The sequence below is a fragment of the Trachemys scripta genome, chromosome 1 (genome assembly GCF_013100865.1).
Source record: "Trachemys scripta elegans isolate TJP31775 chromosome 1, CAS_Tse_1.0, whole genome shotgun sequence".
In the NCBI taxonomy this organism is placed as follows: Eukaryota; Metazoa; Chordata; order Testudines; family Emydidae; genus Trachemys; species Trachemys scripta.
Genome location: NC_048298.1, coordinates 141,177,585 through 141,200,418, shown reverse-complemented (window position 1 = coordinate 141,200,418; position 22,834 = coordinate 141,177,585). Strand labels below are relative to the sequence as shown.

Here is a 22,834-nt window from a genome sequence, read left to right as displayed (position 1 = left end):
AGCTTGGCTGTAGACAATGGATCATGTGATGTGGTCTAGATGAAAGCTGGAGGCATGTATGCAAGTATAGCGGTCAGTAGGTTTCCAGTATAGGGTGGTGTTTATGTGACCATCGCTTATTTGCACGGTAGTGTCCAGGAAGTGGATTTCTTGTGTGGACTGGTCCAGGCTGAGGTTGATGGGGGGGTAGAAACTGTTGAAATCCTTGTGCAATTCCTCAAGGGCCTCTTTCCCATGGGTCCAGATGATGATGTCATCAATGTAGCCCAAATAGAGTAGGATGGTTAGGGGACGAGAACTGAGGAAGCGTTGTTCTAAGTCAGCCATAAAAATGTTGGCATGCTGTGGGGCCATGAGGGTACCTATAGCAGTGCCGCTGACTTGAAGGTATACATTGTCCCCAGATGTGAAATAGTTGTGGGTGAGGACAAAGTCACAAAGTTCCACCATCATAGGACCTAACCACATCAGCCACACCATCAGGGGCTTGTTCACCTGCACATCTACCAATGTGATATGTGCCAGCAATGCCCCTCTGGCATGTACATTGGCCAAACCAGACAGTCTCTACGCAAAAGAATAAATGCACACAAATCAGATGTCAAGAATTATAACATTCAAAAAACAGTCGGAGAACACTTCAACCTCCCTGGACACTCAACAGACTTAAAAGTGGCAATTCTTCAATAAAAAAAACTTCAAAAACAGACTCCAACGAGAAACTGCAGAACTGGAATTAATTTGCAAACTGGACACCATCAAATTAGGCCTGAATAAAGAACATCATAAAAAAAACCCTGATTACCACTACAAGTGATTTTTCCTCCTGTTGATAATAGCCCACTTTAATTGAATTGTCTCATTAGCACTGACCCCACACTTGGTAAGCCATCTCCCATCTCTTCATGTACTGTGTGTGTGTGTGTGTGTATATATATATTATATATACACATACATACACACACACACACACGAAACCCACAGATCCAGCAAACACCCCAAAGGCACCATATATCTTCCTACAGTATTTTCCACTCCATGCATCTGATGAAGTGGGTTTTAGCCCATGAAAGCTTATGCCCAAATAAATGTGTTAGTCTCCAATGTGCCACAAGTACTCCTCGTTGTTTTCATTTTCAGGTTCTTGGTGCTGCTATAACTAAGTTTCCAACACTGTTGGAGAAATTTGTCTGTTTAAAGGAAAGGTAAAAGCTTGACCCTACCAATTTTTGCATCCAAGCCCCCTTAATTTCACCACCAGAACATATACTGCCAATCCTACAACAAAAATTCCCAAAGACTCTGGTATAGCCTGATCTGCTTTGGAAGTGGTACAGTGACAGCAGAACACGGATACTGCAGGTTTATGCCAATTTTCTACACACAAGCCCCCCAATTTCACCACTTACGCATAGATAGGCTTGGCAGAATTCAATTATTTTATGATTTTGATGGATAATGGCAATGTTTATTTTTAAGCATTTTTTCTGATTTTTAATCAGTTTAAAATTTCACAGTTGCAGGAAATTATGGGAGTGATCAAACAATAAGGGAGAGCAGTTAACTACTGAATGAATTGCAATCTCTACTGTCAAAAAGGTAAAGCTTTACAACCGATAAAATAAAAACTGTCAGCATCATATGTTAAAATATTCCAAGTAAATATCCTTAAATCAAACTTTAAGTTCTCAAACAGCATTTTTCTTACATTGAATTTTGATTATTATTGATGTAAATGTGTGTGTGTATGGTGAAATTGACTCATCAATAAAAATCTAATCCATCCAAGCTTACACACAGAACATGTCCCTCCACTCCAACTATCTGCAGCACTGTCAACAACTTGTTGGTGTAGTCAGAGCAGTTGAACATATTCTGTATTTAGGCACTGGAATTTGGGAACTTGGATACAAAAACATTAGCAGGATTTTTGTGGTGCAGGCATGATAGGATCTGGAATTTTTTGTGCATTACAAAGAGAATCACACCCAACTACTCCTAGTGAGCCAAAATATTACAGCACTTGTACATAGAACACACTGTAAGAAAAATGTTTACAACTTCTTGGGTTGTGCATTTGTCTAAAGTGAAAACAAACCAAGAAAAAAAGCTATTGAAAAATTATATTGCCAAACTCATCTAGGTAATCCTCACCCACAACAATTTCACATTTAACAAAATCGTTGTCCAAATCATGGGAACTGCCATGGGTACAAGGATGGCTCCCAATATGCCAACCTTTTCATGGTATCTGGAGGGAGAATATTTAGAAAAACGCACCATGAAACCAATGATATACCTGAGATACACTGATGATATTTTCACCCTCTGCACAGACAAACTAAACTCCCTCAGATTTCCACTACAACTTCAACCTCCACTACCCATCCATCAAACTCTCTCTAGAACACTCCCACTCCAGCATCAACTTCCTGAACACAACAAGTCAACAATGGAACCCTAAAGAAAATATACTAGAAACCCACAGATCACCACAGATCCAGCAAACATCCCAAAGGCACCAAGAAGTCTATTATCCACTGCCAGGTATAGTCAGATACACAGAATTTGCTCTGAACCAGGGTGGACTGATTTAAATCAGCAAGTAGAAAACATTGATTTAAATCTATTTCAATCAACTTTTCCATTTGTATGTCAGTCATTTTCTGAAAAAGGTGCATTCTCGTTGGTTGATCTAACCATTAAAACATGTTGATTTACAACTAAATAGAGCCTTTATGCTAAATTTGGTATGCAGTTTTTCAACTTTGGAGGATACACTAACTATATACACATTTAAACAATTATATATCTTATTTTCAGATTCTTATACATTTTAATACATCAGAAAATGGCAAATGATGTATTATTTACTAGATAATTATCTTTTTGCTCATGATTTCTGTCAAGCTGCATTAGGATAGTAATGATTTAATTAAACAAAACAGCATTTAAATTTACTTATTAAACAACTTTCAAATGCTTTGGATACAAACTATTCTTATCAAAATATTCACATTTGCAACTAAATTATTTATTAAACAGAGGAGTTAACTGTAGTCAGTGAATTAAACTGATCATTTAGGTCAGCCTGGAAAAATTCTCAAATATGCCTAAATGAAAGTGACTGGAGCTTAAGTTCCTGACAGACATGCCAAACCCGCAGATTTTTGGCTTATTGTGAAAGTTGGAGTGCTTACTTATCACGTGAAGGTTGGCAACTGTGGTTCCTAATCACCTAAGTCTCTAGAAAATGAGACAGACAGTCTCGTAAGTTATTTAGGCTGTCCTTCAAACTTTTCAAACCAGAAAATTTCAAGACACCTCCCCCCCTTCATTTTTATTCATTAACTGAAATAGAAGAAAAAGCTGGAAAACTTATCTAATTCCCAAGCGATTTCTCAACTCTGCATAAATTAGTCCAAACGAAGAAAATAGTCCATCTGTGCCTGCAGAAGAGGCTACTGCTATCAAAAGCTGATTTAGCACTTCAACAAATTCTGGTTCCAGGTGCTTAGCTAGTGACCTCCATCAGTTCATTGGTATGATTTTCTATAAAACAATATCAACAAACATGTATTGCTCGAATGCTTCATGCCCAGCCCCAAAATTATGACTGGCATGATTGATAAGTTATTATTAGATCCCCATGTCATAGCAGCATCTTCTTCATCAGTGTGACATCAACCCTAGTACTCTGGACTGAGAATACTGGCAAGAAAATGAGGTGAGGTAAGTGATTGATCCCTCTGCTTCTTTACTGCCTGCAATTTAACTTTGTTGTTGGATAGCAATGTCTCAAAGTTATTTCCAAATTTCAGAAGCATTAATAATATAGCGGAAATCTTTCTGCAGTTTGTCCAAAGCTATGGAAGTAAACTGACTATACTGAAAACAATCTTCTACATTTCTCATTAGTCCAATGTTGACTACTTTGGATACCATCTATCTATATTGTCATGATTTTCTTCACAAATTCTCATCAGAATGGGCTAGTTCTTAATAAATAGCTCAAAACAATCAACCACTCCAACAGACTTCTTGGAGGAGAATTAATCCTGCTCTCTTCAGTCAACCTGAGCAATGTGGTGTTACAGAAGTAATTTGCAAATTCAACAACATTTTCCTTTACTACTAAACCTATATTTAATTCTTTGGCTAAAAGATGCAAGAAATGAGCTCTGCTCCTATGTGTTATAAGTTTCAGGTTCCCTTCATTATCTTCCTCTAGATTTCTTCTCATCTTTGCTACATTTACAGCATCGTCTGTGAAAAAGCAGACACAGATTTTTGTTAACAGTTTGCTATAGCTTTTACTGCTATTTTTTAAGTATTCTGCTGTATGTACATTTCCTGATGTATTAATTATTTCTGTAAGAACAACAGCCCCAACTCTTTTTTCCAGACAAGAAGAAAGGAAGAATGTGTTGCGTAAATGGACAAAGCAATCTTTGCATTTATAGAGTCTTGCTAGAATTTGCTGGTCCTGATTACGAAGTAATCTGTGGTTTTACAATATAATGAAAAAAGTTTTTTATGTTTTGTTTTGTTTTTTATATAGTTGCGACACTGCTGCTGGTACCAGCAGATGACCCTGTCATTGTAAATCATGGATATTCATAACCTCTTATAGCTAAGATGGACCCTGACACACAAGGGTTAAAAAAGTCACTCTCAGTGAGTATTACTCAGTGCATTGCTTTAAAAATGAGATTGTAAAGATTCCTCCTATTGCAGCTGTTAGTACCACTGTTTAAACTATATAATTTATTCTAAACACAGTTTTATAAGGAAATTAAGTCATAAGGATGATCTATATCTATTTAAATGCTCATCTCTAGCAACATACCAAATAGCTTGGGGGGGGACTTTAAATGGTAAAATTCATAAAAGCCTAATAAAACTTTACTTATATATAGGAAATTCACCTAGGATGTTTAATTATATTGAGCGATTAAAAAAATCTCAAAAGTCCAGCAACAGTAAAAATTTAATAAATACTTTTTTGAACATAAACATTTTGAAATTCATAAGTAATTAATCCACCCAAAATACATATTTAGGAGAATAATCTAAATTATCATTTACTAGCATAGTAAAACATGGCAGGCAGTCCATAAGAATGGTGCAAAAATAAGTTTACCAACCTCTTGATCCAGATTGTTCAGACATGTCCACATATCAACGTTAGTCATTACCTTCTGAAGAGCATTTTTCGGGCTGTTTCACGCTGATAATTCAGCCTTGCATCTCTCTGTTCCACTGTTTTCATTTGACACATTTCTTTTTTACCCAGAGATACAGGAACTTCCTGAAAATATTCCCAAATAGGATCTTTTACAACCTGCAGCCATGGCAGGTTTTTTTCCTCCAGTCCTCACATGTTGAAATCAACTGCTGCACTCTGAAGATTGTTGTCCCTTCTTCCCACAGTATCCTCCTTTGACAGCAGTGTTGCTCCTTTCTGGTTGCATGGTCTGCTCCTTTCCCCTTGTTACATAACTCCCCCAGTCCCACCCTACGTCCACCCCTCTCTCCCCACTCCCAGAAAAACAAAACAACTAACAATAATCCAAGACTTCTACTCCTGTAACCCACATGCTTTTTACACTGCAGTATCTCATTTGTTTAGAGAGGGAGGCAGTTGAGAAATTAATGGATTTCTGTTTGTTTGTATCTCTGTCTGTGAGCACACACAAGAAGGCAGAGAAAAGTAATTTACTTAAAGTCTCCAGAACTATCCAAAAGCAAGAGCTGGTAGTCACTGGGCAGCTACGTTCCCTGTAAGCTGCATGGCTGCGCAGCAGGCTCTCAAGGGCTGCGCAGGTGGAGGGGAAGAGGAGCCCCTCCCCCAGCCCAACCTGGTCCAGGTATGCCAGAGCTGCCACAGCTGCGGACAAGTGCCTCTCACCCATCCCCAAGCTGCTGCAGTGAGAGAGAGAGAGCTGGGGTGGGGGGGGACTCCTCTCTCTCCCCCCATCCCAGCCCCATGGCAGCCTGCACGCCAAACTCCCTCATCCCCAGCCCCACCCCAGATCCTGCACACTGAGCCAGAGCCCTCACCTCCCCCCGGCACCCCAACCCTCTGCCCCAGCCCTGACCCCCCTACTACACTCCGAACCCCTCGGCCCCACCCCCACCACATGAATTTTGTTATGTCCACCCATATGAAGATGATGTGTCACACATCATCTCCATATAGATGCACATAACAAAACTCATTCCACGCACGTAAAAAATTAGAGGGAACACTGTTGGGCAAGTCAGTGTTTTTCCATGAGCTGGAGAGTAGATTTCCATGGTGGGTGGAGTTAAATATCCATAATTTGAGAAATGAGCCAATAAGAGATCAGATAGGGAGAAACTATAAAATAGGAATAAGACCACCCAGTGGGCTCAGTGGATGGTCTTGATAAGATACCCATTTTATTTAATCTATTTATAACTGACCTCGGAACCGATTGCAGGAGTAGACTGATAAAATTTGCGGATGATACGAAGGTGGGAGGCGTTGCCAATTCGGAGGAGGATAGGGATATTCTGCAGGGAGACTTGAATGAGCTTGTGAATTGGAGTATCAGAAATAGGATGAAATTTAATAGTGAAAAGTGTAAGGTGATGCATTTAGGGATGACTAACAACAATTTTAGTTACAAGCTGGGGACGCATTGGTTAGAAGTAACGGAAGAGGAGAAGGACCTAGGGGTCCTTGTAGACCGCAGGATGACTATGAGTCGACAATGTGACGTGGCGGTGAAAAAAGCCAACGCGGTCTTGGGATGCATTAGGCGAGGTATATCTAGTAGGGATAAGGAGGTGCTGCTTCCGTTGTATAAGGCGCTGGTGAGACCTCATTTGGAGTACTGTGTGCAGTTCTGGTCTCCCATGTTTAAAAAAGATGAACTCAAATTGGAACGGGTGCAGAGAAGGGCCACTAGGATGATCAGAGGAATGGAAAACCTGTCATATGAAAGGAGACTAGAGGAGCTTGGGTTGTTTAGTCTGACAAAGCGAAGGCTGAGGGGGGATATGATTGCACTCTTTAAATATATCAGAGGGATAAATACAAGGGAGGGAGAGGAATTATTCCAGCTTAGTACTAATGTGGACACGAGAATGAATGGATATAAACTGGCCCTGGGGAAGTTTAGGCTTGAAATTAGACGAAGGTTTCTGACAGTCAGATGGGTGAAATATTGGAACGGCCTTCCGAGGGAAACGGTGGGGGCGAGGGACCTGTCTGGTTTTAAGATTAAGTTAGATAAGTTTATGGAGGGAATGGTTTAATGGTAAAACATATTAGCCAAGGAATACCGAGCAATGGCAGGTAAATAGTATAATGGCTAACAAGGGTCAGGCTGGAGACTCTTGCCTACATGCTCAGGGTCTTACTGATCGCCATATTTGGGGTCGGGAAGGAATTTTCCTCCAGGGTAGATTGGCTGAGGCCCTGGAGGTTTTTCGCCTTCCTCCGCAGCATGGGGCAGGGATCGCTAGCAGGAGGGTTCTCTGCCAATTGAAGTCACTAAAACACAGGATTTGGGGACTTCATCAGCAGAGTCAAGGGAAGGGTAGGGACGGTTTTGTGGCCTGCGGCATGCAGGGGGTCAGACCAGATGATCATAATGGTCCCTTCTGACCTTAAAGTCTATGAGTCTATGATGGTGTCTCCTGAAGTCAGAGGCCAGGCCAGAATGCCTGCGATGAATTTGCAAAGCTCTTGCACCCACTAGCACAGCCCCCAGGTCCCCCCTAGGATCAAGCCCTTAATACAATACACAATTTGTTGTGCCACATTTATAAAGCTTGACCTCAAAAGTTAGAATTCGGATCAAGGGGGTGGGGGAAAGAGAGGAAGAGATCTTTATGCAGAAAAGCAGCATGTAACTCAAAGTTTTTGATAGAGGCTCATGGTTTCAGCATATTTATTTTTTATTTAAATGTGTTAAGACAGTAGTAGTTTAAGCCTAAATATATTTTGTATTAAACTCAGATTTCGTTTTAAACAGGATTTTTTTTTAAAGTTATTTAAATTATCAACTTTTTTTGAAAAAAAATAAAAATAAAAATTGGATTTTTTTATTCATCCACTCTCCTGCAAGAGAAAGTCTGGGATACACACCTAAACATACTTAAAATGCCTTCACTATACAAGGACTGCACCAGAGAAGTAGATCACATATGGGAATACGAATACCCTGGGAAAAAACTGTCAATACAGAAAAAACCCACTGACCACATACCCCTAAGCTGTCACCTCTCATGCCACACTAGAACCTATACGACATATCAAACAGTTACAACACATACTTGACAAGGACCACATCCTGAAAAAAAATCCTTCCCGAACCCCTGCTTCTGACCCAGACAAGCCCCTCAACCTCACCAAGCTTATCAGAAGCAGGCTCCCCACAGACCAGAACACACCAGCTCAAAGTGGCAGCAGATCATGCCAGAACAGATGAAAAACCTGCAGACATATCAATAACCCCACAACTCACCTTTCAAGTTCCACCAGTCTTACACATGCCTATCGCTACACGTGCTGTACTTCATCCAGTGCATCATAAGCCCCAACAACAACTATGTGGGTGAAATCAGACAGTTGCTATGCTCTCGAATGAAAAAATGATGACAAAAACGCCGTCACCCACGGTGATCACTCTTTACAAAGCAATCGCTATCTCTGACCCCTCAGTCCTACTCCTCAAAGGAAATCTGCACAACATATTCAGAAGACTAGTCTGGGAGCTTAAATTCATAACTCTGCTAGACACCAAACTCAGAGACACTGGTTTTATAGCTCACTACAACAATTTGTAACACACCCTACAGCCTGCTAACCTGTAATTGTCCCCACTTCATTAAGTGGTATCCTACAACACATGTGAATCCCTAATGCTAAACAATCTGACATACCTTGTATTTAGCTTGGACACTCTGGTTACCTTCCCCAGACCTGAGAAAGAGCTCTGTGAAGCTTGAAAGCTTGTCCCTTCCATTAAAAGAAGTTAGTCCAATAAAAGATATTACTTCACCTACTTATCTCGCTCATTGAAAGTGACAGTTATGGATAAATATGCAGTGTTGTTGTAGCCGTGTCAGTCCCATGATATTAGAGAGCTCTGTGTAAACTCAAAAGCCTGTCTCTCACCAACAAAAGTTGGTCCAATGAAAGACATTATCTGACCCACCTTGTCTCTGTAATTATGGGTAAAGTTTCTGTTCTGTTGGCTAGGAAAAGTAACATGATTATAACTGATGTTTAACAAACTAAAGTTTGAAAGTCCGAAAGGTCCAATGCAACCCTGCTAGACCTGGATGGAAACTAATTTAATCTCATACCATAGTCTCCCAGGCTGTTAGTGTCATATGTTATGTCACTTCAATGACTACTACAAACAGCTGGTTTAGAAATGACAGTTTTCAATTGAATCTTATTTTCGATATACTCAGCAGTTTAAATGTAGAAATTCCTTTCACCATATGATTTTTTTAAGAATGCTGTGTTTCATTTTGTTCATGTCACAAGGAAAGATGAAGTTTCCCTTATTTGCACATGTGTATTTTGCCTGCTTGTTCTTCTGTTATATTGAATACAAAGATTAATTTTTAATATTAAGAAATTATGCCAGTGAGTAAGAGAGTTAATCCAAGAAATCTGTGGGTTTAGTCCTGCAAACACTTACTTAACCAGGATGCCCCCACTGACTTCAGTGAAGCCATGCACAAGGGTTTACAGCAGCACTAGTGCCTATAATCAGTATATCTTAGGGCAGGGGTAATCAACAGGCAGACAGTGGGCCAAATCCGGACTGCCAGATGTTTTTGAATGGACCCCAAAATCTTTTTATTTACTACTTATTATCATCATGTTATTTTTTTATTATTGTTATTATTATTATTATCTTCTCTAGAGTCTGAACCTTGACCAAGAAATTTGGACCTTTACAAAAAATAATTCACTATCAGCCTTAACGTTTTATACTGCCAGCCATCACTGTAGTACCTGAGCATCTTCAACATAAAACCAGTAAACGAGATGATTTTACCTCTGGATAGGCTACTGTAAAACCAATACTGGTATACCGCAGCCAGCTCTGGGGTCCACATTTTAAAAAGAATTTTGAAAAACTGGTGGGGTACAGAGAAGAGCCACAAAAACTATGCAAGGGCTGCCTTACAGTGAGAGACCTAAAGAGCTCACTCTTTTTTTGAAAGGTGAGTTTATTAAGTGCTTTCTCAGGGAAATAATACCAGCTGCTAAAGGGTTGATATAGCAGGGAAAGGCACAACAAGAATCAATGGCTGGAAGCTGAAGCCAAAAAAATTCAAATTAGAAGAAAAAAGGTACACATTGAATGGTGAGACTGATGAACAACTGCAACTACCAAAGGAACTGGTGGATTCTCCATCTTTTGATGTCTTCAAAACAAGACTGGATATCTTTCTGGAAGATATACTTAAGTCAAACAAGTTATTGGGCTCAGTAAAGGGGTAAGTGGCCTGTGTTATACTGGAGTTCAGACTGGGTGATCTAATGGTCCCTTCTAGCCTTTAAAATAAAAAAAAATCTATGAATAGCAAAATTACAGTAAATATAGGAACCTAATTGCCCTCTCAAAAATTCCAAAGTTTTTATCCCCTCCTTTTCTTAAAAGGCATACTCAATCTCTTAAGAGTGAAATCACAAACCTTGGCTGTGCATTTTCACATTCACACAAACATTATCAGCCTAAGAAATCAAAAATGAACGAAGGGTTCCTGTTTCTCAGATACATGCAATATCTCTTTTATAAAATCATGCAAGCAAGCAAGGTGAAAACCATTCTGACCAGTTTCTGAACATAAACAATTACATTCAAAATTTATGAATCTGAACAGAACTGTAAACATAAAGGGCATTTCTAATCATGTGTCTATTTTATCCTGATTTCCCTTTGTCTTTCTAGATGTCACTACCTTTAGTCATTTGGGTGTATTTAGTTTAAGTTAATTAGCTCACTTCACAGTTATACCGATTCAAGTAACACAACTCAGTACACACAATCCATCTATTGATTTAAGTAAAAAAAATTAGTCAAATTTTAAAAGCTGAACACCAAAAAGACCATTGTGTTCCCAGGTGACCCTGCCTTCCCATTTTTATCATGGCTAATTAAATCATTTTCTGACTATACAAACATGGAGAGGCAGATTCTGAGACACTAATGAACAGATTGTGTTATCACCCTACCCATTTCTTAGTTTTAGACAAGAGGTAAAAGGACAAAACAAAGATTAGAGACACAGGATGGATAAGCTATTATATTTTACTAGACCACCTAAAAACAAAGATTGGAAGTTTCTGATAACATTTTTATTTGTTTATACAGTGCCTAGAACAATGGAGCCTCTAGGTGCTAATGTAATACAAATAACTATACAGTGAGCAAGAAGATGGAGAAGTGTCTTTTCAGGAATAATAAAAGATGCAGATGACTGTTAACCCATAACTGTTCAGAGACTAATGAAGCAGTTATAGTATCAGCTTGACATATTTTGCACGACATATGACAAGGATGCTGACTTCTGTGAACAGGAAGTGAACTAGGGACTACATAGCTGAAAGCATGGCTCTACAGCTTCAGCTAGAAAGCCAGGCGGTACTGCTAAGAACTGTAACAGACTCGCATCTTCTGGGGATCAGGCCCAGAGGAGAGTTGTGTAACACATTGTAATCCCACACCTCCCAGGCACTAACACTATCACACCATTAGTGAGCTTTCAAAATCACTTCCCTATAGTACACATTGCTGCACCATGTAGATGAGCCCTTGCAATTTTAATGCCACACTGGTGCTGGGTTTGTCCTTTTGTAATACGTTTGTTTTTAATAATTATCCCACTCTCAATCTGTAATATGAATGTGTTTCTGAAAGACTGCACTGTTGACATAGCGATAGGCCAGCTGCTGCTTTGAAGTGGCTTTGAGATGTTGTGCTGGTGTGATTATACTCTTATTTGCATACATTTATATATTTCCTGCTGTAGTAGTGACTTAGTCATTTTGAAAGACAAGGTGGGTAAAAATATTTTTTATTAGACTAACCTCTGCTGGTGAAAGACAAGCTTTCTAACTGCAAAGAGTTTGGTGAGGGAGCATTTAGAGGAATCATTTGATGAATTTAATAAGAATATGATTGATGTTCAAATTAGAGAGGCCTTCAAGACATTTAATTAACACAAGAGGTCACAAGACAACTACAATATCAAAACAAGTTAACTCATTTATATTATTAGGTGGCAATAGACATATCAATGAAAGAGTTAATAAAATGCCTCATTTTGTGGAAAGGAAAATTGAAATCAATCTTGTAAAGGAGTGAAGCGACTTTGTAATGGCTCTGAAGGACTTGGTAAGAAGCAGCCCAATAGATAGCTACTTGCAAACTGTGGTATTGGGTATCAGCTTGTTGCTGAGTTTACACAACTGTCACTCTTTCCCGAGTCCTCAGGCATGCATTAAAGATTTCCATTTGGAATAGTCTAGCCGTCATTCACGTGCATGTGTCTCATTCCAGAAGTCCCGTATGATTTCTGAATTTGTCCTGTCTCTTAAAAGGCGAGCTTCCCCACACACACACTTTTCAAACTATACATGTGTTCAGGGTTTCTATTCATGTCTCTGTACATGTCCAGTAGCAGTCTTTTCTGCTTCCCCTTTTCCTAGACCAGAGATTTATGCGCCTTTCCAACATTGTGAATCCAGTTAACTTGACCCTATGAGTACTTTGGGACACCCATCCTGCCTGAGTAGCACTGAAACGAAGAACAAGAAATTAAAAAGTGTTAATAACCATAGCAACAGCCCATCCATTTCCTGAAATACCAAAGAATGAGACTAAAAGTACAATCACAGTTCTGTTTCAGATTCTAAATGTATTCTTGTAAGACACTTCTCCTGGACCATAGACAAATAATTCACAAAAACACGGATAAAATTACAAGTGAGCAGGGGACGCTATTTTAACTGATTTACAGAATAAAGATAGGGGGCCCAGGAGATTGCAGCTCTAAATAAACTAACAGGACCTTCAAGAATGTCTTTGTTTATGGTCCCATCCAGGAAAAGAAAAGCAATCTCAGAAAGCATGAAGACCAATGAGGATCATTTGCACCTCTGATATCAAAGGACTGCCTCTGAATGGAAAGGCTGTGCAAGGTTCCATCTGGGTGGAAAGAAATGTGCACTGTCCCAAAATTTGATTGCAAGGTTGGAGGACTTGCTGAGTGAGTTATTCAGATACTGGAGGGGAAAGATTAACAAGAATCTCCATTACATAGGTAGAGAACTGCATTACATATCCAAGATCAGTATGAATGCACACCAGCATTCTTACAAAATATTCTTCCCTCAGCCACCAAGCCTCCAACATCAATCTGTCATTACATTTTATAAGCTACATACCAGACTGAGGACCTTTCATCCTGTTTCCTCCTTCACCCAAATCAGCTTGGACACTGAAGATCCAGGGTTCTTAAAAGGAGATCCTGAAAATTCTCATTGTGTCCAGTGTCTCATAGCCCAGCTCTTCGACCTGTTTCTCTGACCGTTAATAGAGCCCGTCCTCTCCTTTTCTACATGGCACTTTGGTGCTATCCTGAAGCACCTCCAGCAGGGTACAGGTGATACCTGAGGATTCTCTCCAACTCACCACAAAAGGGGCAAGTTTCTAACACAAAATGAGGCAATAACAGCTGATGAGGGACATTCTGTCCCTTCAGCAACCCAGTCATACTTAAAGTATCACTTATGACTGAGTTTTGTGATCCCTGTCCATGCTGGTATGTCAAATCAAATGTAATCCAAAAATAGGCTGTAAAGCTTGTGCATCACTAGAAGCATTTGTGTGCTTAGAGCGAAAGTTTAAGCACACAAGGGTTAGCATGCCAAGTTTCTCTAGTGTGGACAGTGCCTGTGTAGACTGACTGAAGTCTACTTTGAACATAATTGAAAAGTTACCTCTATCTACAGGTACTCCACAAATAAAGCCAAAGTTGGCACAACCATAATAATTTCCTTTGTGATATCACTACTGAACTGATTATATGTCTTCAGATAGATATCTTCTATGTTGAAGGGGTGGGGAGATCACATGCACAGGGAACTGGAACTACAACTTGGTCAGCTAGCTCCAAAAGCTATGCCAAAAATCTATTTTTAGCAATAGCAAGTTTCTTTTCCTTTCTATAGGCCAGCCACTAGAAGGCATCATGCAATTCAAAAATGTGTGACACAGCTTTTAATTTGGCTTGTCTACTTTAGAAATGCAAATCATGGTGACTGGGAAACAACAGAATCACGAGACACAAAACAGCACAAGGTAAGCATAACTGGGTTAATGGGTCTGACAAAAAAGGAAGCCAAGCTTGTGGCCAGGTAGTTGAGAGATGGGGTGTGGAGAGATGGGGTGTGTTCACCTTGACAAGGGTGTTGAGCATTGTGATAAGGTGAACCCTGTGGGATGGAAGCCAATTGGATTGGGGATGAGAGGACTGCCCTGCCTGAGGGGAGTTCAGGTGATCTCCTGGCGGTCTCTCTCTGCCTGGGGTTTGCCTATTTTGCCCAGAAAGGGGTTAGCTGAACTACTCTAGAAGAGAGCAACTGGTCTTGGAAACACCGAGAAAGCCCCCTACCGTGTTGGGCCTTTTTCCACTGAGAACACCTATTGCTGCTGCAAAGGTTAGTCCCCCAAGCGAATTAGCACCCTAAACACCTCACTACACTCAAACAGCTTCAGACCTGCAATGACTCAAAATATATGGGCACCTCCACATTACAGAGTCCATTAGCATGGAATAAACTGGAATCATGAATCCAGAGAAATCCACCCTGGAGCTGTGTTACTTGTGTATTGTATATCACTGATATACCCACTCCAAATCCATCTTCCCCTTCCCTTTATATGCTTCCTCTGTACTTCCCTTATAAATAAAATGTACACTGATTCAGCCATTACAGCGGTGTTAGAAGAGTATATCTACAAGGTATCAGGCAAGTCATATGGGTAAGTACATAAACAGGAATAGTTGAAACCACAAAGACGGTATGGTAGTGTTCCTGACACCGTTAGCAGCTAATAACCCAGACCGTTGAAGCCAAAGCAGAGGGACACTGGCTCCTGTTCATGATTAGTTGCCATCAGGGGTTTGGCAACCTGTACAATCTTCTTACATATGTAATTATGAGGCTTAGTCAATGTCTAGAATTGTTTTGTGTAGCATTTAACAGTAGGGGCTAATTAACATGTTCAATAAATTAATTCTTTGTTAAATATTCAGCACCTGTGCCCTTTCAAGTAAGGCATCAGAAATCATAATAAATGTACTTCAAGATGTCTAACAGATCCTCCATGAATAGCAGAGAATAATCAGGCTTAACACTGCTGATATTTCTAACATAAGGCACAAACCAGGGTGGGAAATACCCCAATATTCAGATTGCCTTTATATACCACACAGTAACAAAAAAGGACAATCCCATTTTTTCAAAAGCTGGCACAAATAACCATTATAGAACTCTTATCATAGGCAGAAGAGGGAACCTATTTCACACCACTCCCAAAGAAACACTAAGCTTAAGAGTTTTTTGATTTTTTTTTTTAATTCTGTTACTGTTACTAATTTTTTTTAGGAGTATTATAAAATAATTCTAATGATAAGTGTACTCAAAAACTCATCTGAAAATTTCAAAAAAAAAGATTTCAGATTTGTAAAGCTAGTTTTTCTACAAAATCCATGTCTGGGACCTAACTTGAGCTAACCCAACTCTATACTGCATAAAGACCTGATGCTGCAGAGAGCCCAAGCCCACCTAGACCAGTCAGCACTAATATTTCAGTTCTAGTGCTTAATTATGGTGTCCCTCCACTAGTGACCATCAATAGAAAAATCCCAATCGCTGCCACCTCAGTTTGTTCTCATAGCTGCAGGTTCTCTCTCACGTTACTTCTCTTGCTCTGCTGAGATAGTTAGGAAGCTAAAACAGGGAGAAAAGGCAACCACCTGGCTTACTAACACCTGCCCAAAACAGCAGCACAAATTAGGGCCAGGGGTTGAGAGCCTGAAGGAGACAGAATCATGGTGGACAAGGGCCCAGGAGCTAAGGGACCCCAAACAGCCTCACATGTAGCAGCTTGGGGAAGACAGGTATGGGGAGAGGCACAAAGAACTCAGAAGCAGAAAGACATTCAGGAAATATACAGAGAATAAATACTATGGATATTTCATGTTCATGAGAGCAAGGCTATATGAGGTGACTCTCCACTTGTGAGCCCACCCAAAAGTCACTATGCTCCTTACATTACAGTATCCCTTTCAGCCATGATTAAGCAACCATGACTTTTACATTTGTCAGAAGAAAATTATGCCATCTAGGTAGAGCTACATTTTCCTGGAAACGGCAAAAGGAAAACCACATTACACAGTAGGCCAACCGCAGTCCTCTTTACTAGGTTTTCTTTGGACCAAATCCTATTCCCACTTATAGTCACTCTAATGACAGCAAGATCAGGCATTGTTTTCTTACGTGAAACAAACAAAACCATGTGTATACATTATACCTGTGCCTGTGCTCATCGTGTCCTTGCCCGTGGATCAAGTAGCCTCCAAGGTTTTTGCCCCCCTTGCTGGTATCCACGTGAGGAATTAACACATCCTCTAAACCCAGATCAAAGCGTTTGTGTTTGGAAGAATCCGGGAGGAAGAAGAATGCCCCAAAACAGAGGGTGATGAAGGCACTAAGAATGAGGAGGAGGATAAATTTTTCGGACAGTCTCAAGGTAGCCCTGTGGTGGGGGAAGGAGGAGGTCCCAAGGTTCAGGGGGGGGATTCTACGCCCAGACAGGGGCAGCAGAGCGGGGGTGGTCATTGTCCCTCTAACAGCGGACCGGAGAGTTTATATCATCTCATATCCGCCAGCCAGGACCGGGGCAGCCGGAGAGCGGCAAACCGGAGCTGTTCAGCTCTCGCCGAGCCGTGCGCCGATCCAACCACCGGCGCGTCCACGCTTGGCTTCCCCCACACCAGCTCAGCAGGCGCCGTCCCCTTGCTCCTCGCCCCGGGCCGCTCGGTCACGGCACAGCCACCCCCGGCCCGGCCCGGCCCGGCCCGGCCCTGCAGCGACCGACTCAGCGGCGAGAGGCCGGGCTGCGCCGGCGCCCCCCGCACCCACTGGGCCACATGCCGGGCTCGCGGGGCCGGGCAGGCGGATTCCGGGCGCTGCTCCGGGGCCGCTCCGCGGCGGTAACTACTGGGCGCCGGAAACCCCGCGGCGGCAGGAGGGTCGCCGGCGGGCGGCGGCGGTTGCCCAGCGTGCGCGAGACCGAGGCCGAGCCAGGTGACGGCTCATTCCACTCCCCCCGAGCAGAGCCAAGCACGGCAACGGCAGCAGCAGACAACGCCGATTCCGCTCCTCCTGCCCCCGCTGCTACGCATGCGCTACACTAGCCCCCCACAGAGGACGCACACATTCCGCGCATGCGCGTTGGGGGATCCGATATACTGAGCTGCCTCCCCAGGCGGAGCAGTGGTGGGGTGGCGCTGCGCGCAGGGGGCGCTGCGCTAGGGTGTGGTCTGCCCTGAGCAGGGCTGGCTCCAGGCACCAGCTTCTCAAGCAGGTGCTTGGGGCGGCTGCTCCGGAGAGGGGTAGCAGGTCCAGGTATTCGGCGGCAATTCGGCGGACGGTCCCTCACACCACCTGGCAGTGAAGGACCTCCCACCGAATTGCCGCTGCAGATCGCGATCGCGGCTTTGTTTAGATCGCAATCAGGGCTTTTGTTGTTGTTGTTGGTTTTGTTTTGGCTGCTTGGGGCGGCCAAAACCCTGGAGCTGGCCCTGGCCCTGAGACTGGGACAGCGAGTGGCATCCTGATAAGGGAGGTTATGTTACAGGTAGCATACGTCAGTATCTTCCAGTGTTGGAAACACCAACCCAGGAACCAACCCTGTAGCGAACCTCATTGTCTACTCTGTCCCCATATCTACTCTGGCAACACCATCAGAGGACCCAACCACATCAGCCACACCATCAAGGGCTCATTCACCTGCACATCCACTAATGTTATATATGCCATCATGTGCCAGCAATGCCCCTCTGCCATGTACATTGGCCAAACTGGACAGTCCCTCCGCAAAAGAATAAATGGACACAAATCGGACATCAGGAATGGTAACATACATAAATCAGTAAGTGAACACTTCAGTCTCCCTGGTCATTCTATTACAGATTTAAAAGTCACTATCATTGAACAAAAAAACTTCACAAACAGACTTCAAAGAGAAACAGCAGAACTAAAACTCATTTGCAAATTTAATACCATTAATCTGAGCTTGAATAGGGACTGGGAGTGGCTGGCTCATTACAGAAGCAGCTTTTTCTCTCCTGGAATTGACACCTTCTCATCTATTATTGGGAGTGGACTATATCCACCCTGATTGAATTTGCCCTGTCAGCACTGGTTCTCCACTTGCGAAGTAACTCCCTGCTCTCCATGTATCAGTATATAATGCCTGCATCTGTAACTTTCACTCTATGCATCCGAAGAAGTGAGGTTTTTACCCACAAAAGCTTATGCCCAAATAAATCTGTTAGTCTTTAAGGTGCCACCAGACTCCTTGTTGTTTTTGTAGATACAGACTAACACGGCTACCCCCTGATACTTTCCAGTGTTGTTGTAAATTGATCCAGTATAAGTAAAACATGTGCACGCACCACCTGTTATCCCACCCTGGAACCAGTTCAAGATGTGATTGTGACAAACTGGGACTGTTCTTGCTGTGGTTTGTGAATGCTAACAGGGAAGTGTGGCTAGGATAGTCTGAACTGGGGGATGGGAAACTGATTGACGGAGAATACCTGAGCATGTAACAAAAGAACCCAGGAAGGGGTTAGAAGCCAGATGACACCTTTGCCCGGGAAACAGAACAAAGACTGTGGGAGGGGTTGCTGAAGAAGAGTTTCAGGAGCTGCCTGAAGAGATGGCTGGGAGGCAGACGGGGCTCTGACCTCCCAAGGGGCTGGGGCGCCCTGAGACCCCAGGATGGACCCAACGGAGGGGGGTCCTGTTGTCTGTGCCTGCAAGACCTGTCTTGGACTGTATTTCTGTCGTCTAAATAAACCTTCTGCTTTACAGATTGGCTGAGAGTTATGGTAAATCGCAGGAAGCTGGAGGTGCAGGGCCCTGAGTCCCCCACACTCCGTGACAACTGGTGGCAGCTGTGGGATCTACTGCACCCCGTGGACGGCGCTTCCTGCAGTAAGTGACTGGGGAGCAGTAAAACGAAGGGGGATTGACAGGGACCAGGCACTAAAGAGTCAGAGAGAGACGGTTATCACCCCTGGGAGCGTGTGACCAGCGAGAAGAACTTTTGCAGTAACAGGGTCCCCCGGGGGATTGCAGCGAGTGGTCTCAGGGGCGGAGGAGTCTGCAGCTCGACCCTGGCAGAGAGGTGGTGACCTCGAGAAGGGCTGGCACACTAGGGGTCTCCCTGGAAACTGTGGGGAGCGGTGAGCACACAGGCCGGCGAGCGGCCAGCAGAAGGATGTATGCTAAACGCCTCAAGAGCGACCTGGTGGAGCTGTGCAGGCAGAGGGGGCTGCACATTGGGAGGTCCACCAAAGAACAGCTAATTGCCCAGCTGGAGGAGAGGGAATGCTTGGATGAACCGAGCCCTGTCCCTGAGAGAAGCCGCTCGGCGGATGCAGAGTGGGCCCCGGGGCCTGACATGGCTGGGAGGGGTCAGACTGCTGCCGAGGACATCCCGAGACCCTGCCTACCTATACCTAGGGGAGGGGTTGGGGGAAGCCCAGCGAATATCGAGGGCACCCTGACCCCGGCAGCCAGCAGGGGATCATCCCGGCGAAGCTCCCCGTCCCCGGAGCGGAAGCGACTGGAATGTGACAGGGAGCTGAAACTAAAAAAGCTCAAGTTAAGGCAGCAAGAACTGAAGCAGGAGTGGAAAAAGAAGGAGAAACAACGTCAGCATGAACAGGAAGAACAGAAAGAACGGGAAAAACAGCGTCAGCATGAGGAGAACCAACATCAGCATGAGCTGGAACTGGCCAGGCTGAGAAGCAGTGGGGCCCCGGCTGCGGTGAGCGAGGGGGGACCCAAGACTGCAAAGAGCTTTGATAAGTGCTTTCTGGCCCAGCGTAAGGAGGGGGAGGACATGCCTCAATACCTGCAAGCTGCTCCAGGTTGACCCTGCAGAGAGGCTCCAGTTTCTCATCCCCTCACTGAACCCCACAGCCAGAAAGGTGTACAGCCAACTGGAAGGGACAGAGACAGGGGACTACAAACTGTTCAAAAAGGCCCTGCTCCACGAGTTTGGGCTGACCCCTAAGATGTACCGGCAAAGGTTCCGAAATCAGCATAAAACCCATGAGGTCACATACCTACAACTAGCCAACCGGGTGCAGGGGTATGCCAGCAAGTGAACGGCTGGGGCCCAAACTATAGAGGATCTGCTTGACCTAGTCGTACTGAAGTACGTGTATGAGCAGTGCCCACCCGGCCTGAGGCGATGGTTGATGGCCCAAAAGCCAGAGAACCTGCAGCACGCAGGCCAGTTGGCCGACAAATTTGTAAACAGTCGGGCAGGGGATAACCGAGAGGAGTCCCAAAGGAACAGGCCCGCCACAACGCATCATGGAACCTCCCAGCGAGGAAATAGGAAAAATCCGCACCAAAGGGAAACATCCAGCGTCAGGGCCATTCGACCCACTCGAGGGGACCCACGGGACATGGGCTGCTATCACTGTGGCCAGAAAGACCACGTACGGGCCCAGTGCCCCAGGCTCAGGAACAGACTGAGCAGACCGAACCCACAGAGGGTTAACTGGGTAAAAACCCAGCCGGGCAAGAGGCAGCATTCCCAGGGAAGGGGAGTTGGCAGAGTACCACCTGCTAAGGAGGGAGGAGAGCTCCAAGCCAGCTCCTCTGGGGGGCTGGATGCTCCATACTCAGGGTTTTTGGTTTATACGGTGGGCGCAGGGCTGTCCCTCCAGAGAGAGTACCTTGTTCCCCTGGAGGTGGATGGGAGGAAAGTCAATGAATACTGGAATACGGGCACAGAGGTGACGCTGGCCCGGCCCGAGGTGACGCTGGCCCGGCCCGAGGTGGTGGCCCCAGATCGGGTGGTGCCCAACACCTACCTGACCCTGACGGGGGTGGGTGGGACCCCATTCAAGGTACCTGTGGTGAGGGTACACCTAAAGTGGGAGGCCAAGGAGGGCCCCAAGGATGTGGGGGTACACCCGTATTTGTCCACTGAGGTGTTGATGGGGGGGACCTGGAGGACTGGCCAAGCAACCCCCAGGGTGCCCTGGTCATGACCGGTAGCCAAAGCCGGCATGGGGCACTGCGCCCTGACCTTGGGGAGGGTGCCTTGCCTGAGGCGCAGAACCCTAACCTGGTGGGGAGGAAACGCCCAGGGACACAGCTCAGGGAGGCTGCGGCTTCAGACCCAGCCAGCGAGAAAGAGCAGGTGGCCATCCCTGTCCCAGATGCTAAGTTCCAGGCCGAGTTGCAAAAAAATCCCTCCTTGCGGAAAATAAGGGACCTGGCCGACCTCAGTGCAGTACAGACCATGGGGAGAGGGTGCCAGAAAAGGTTCCTGTGGGAAAAAGGGTTCCTGTAACAAAAATGGGCTCCCCCAGAAAAAATGGAGTCGGGGGGATCAGGAGGCAACTGGTGGTGCCCCAGAAGTATCGCCACCAGCTGCTGTACTGGGCCCATGACATTCCCCTCTCAGGGCACCAAAAAACCTGGCGTACCCAGCAAAGGCTGCTACGAAGCTTTTACTGGCCTGGGGTCTTTGTTACTGTCCGACAGTACTGCCGATCCTGTAACCCCTGTCAGAGGGGGAGGAAGGCCCGGAACAAGGGGAAAACGGCTTTAGGACCCATGCCCAGCATAGAGAAGCCTTTCCAGAGGGTGGCCAAGGTTCAAAGGGGGGCTCTAAACCAAAAGAGCCCGAATCACCAACCTCCAGACTAAAACGCTGGGAGAAAACCCCAGCCCAGTTGAAACCCCAGGGGTACTGGGGTGGAAAAAGGGCACAGGCCACATAAACCTTCCCACATGCAAACTGCGAGTGCCATCAAGCAACCCCAACCTAAGGGGGGGTGTAAAACTGGAGGGGCCTGGTGTAATTCTCACCAAGAAATGAAAGCAATGCTGGGGCATCCACGGGAAGGGGGGTAGATTCAAACTTCCCCGGGTCACTGGCTAAAGTGACCCTGCTCAGTTCGGTCTCGAAGGGGGGAAAGATGTGACAAACTGGGACTGTTCTTGCTGTGGTCTGTGAATGCTGACAGGGAAGTGTGGCTAGGATAGTCTGCATTGGGGGATGGGAAACTGACCGATGGAGCATGTAACATAAGAACCCAGGAAGGGGTTAGAGCCCAGGTGACACCTTTGCCAGGGAAACTGAACAAAGGCTGTGGGAGGGGTCGCTGAAGAAGAGTTTCAGGAGCTACCTGAAGAGATGGCTGGGAGGCAGACAGGGCTCTGACCTCCCAAGGGGCTGGGGCACCCTGAGACCCCAGGATGGACCCAACTGAGGTGGGTCTTGTTGTCTGTGCCTGCAAGACCTGTCTTGGACTGTATTCCTGTCGTCTAAATAAACCTTCTGCTTTACTGACTAGCTGAGAGTTATGGTAAATCGCAGGAAGCCTGGGGGGCAGGGCCCTGAGTCCCCCACACGCCGTAACAGTGATCAAACAGTTACAGCCCATGCGGACCACAGCCTCAAAAAAAAAAAAAAAATCTTTCCCAAACCCTCCCCCAACC

At 44.6% G+C, this 22,834-nt stretch overlaps 1 protein-coding gene across 4 annotated transcripts in view; it reads right to left on the bottom strand.

Annotated features, from left to right (window-relative positions):
- MAN1A2 (mannosidase alpha class 1A member 2) overlaps positions 1-17,463 on the bottom strand; it is a 295,186-nt gene extending 277,723 nt beyond the window's left edge. For 3 of the 4 annotated variants that reach the window (XR_004647895.1, XM_034787853.1, XM_034787871.1), the window contains exon 1: positions 16,605-17,463. Coding sequence is in view for 3 of the 4 variants with exons in the window: in XM_034787853.1 (XP_034643744.1) it covers positions 16,605-16,912 (308 nt within the window). In the remaining variant the exon portion in view is untranslated. Of the gene's footprint in view, positions 1-5,198; positions 5,312-8,919; positions 8,949-16,604 lie in introns of those variants that run through there. The other variant, XM_034787864.1, reaches the window with a different exon arrangement.
- Between the last annotated feature and the right edge of the window lie 5,371 nt (positions 17,464-22,834).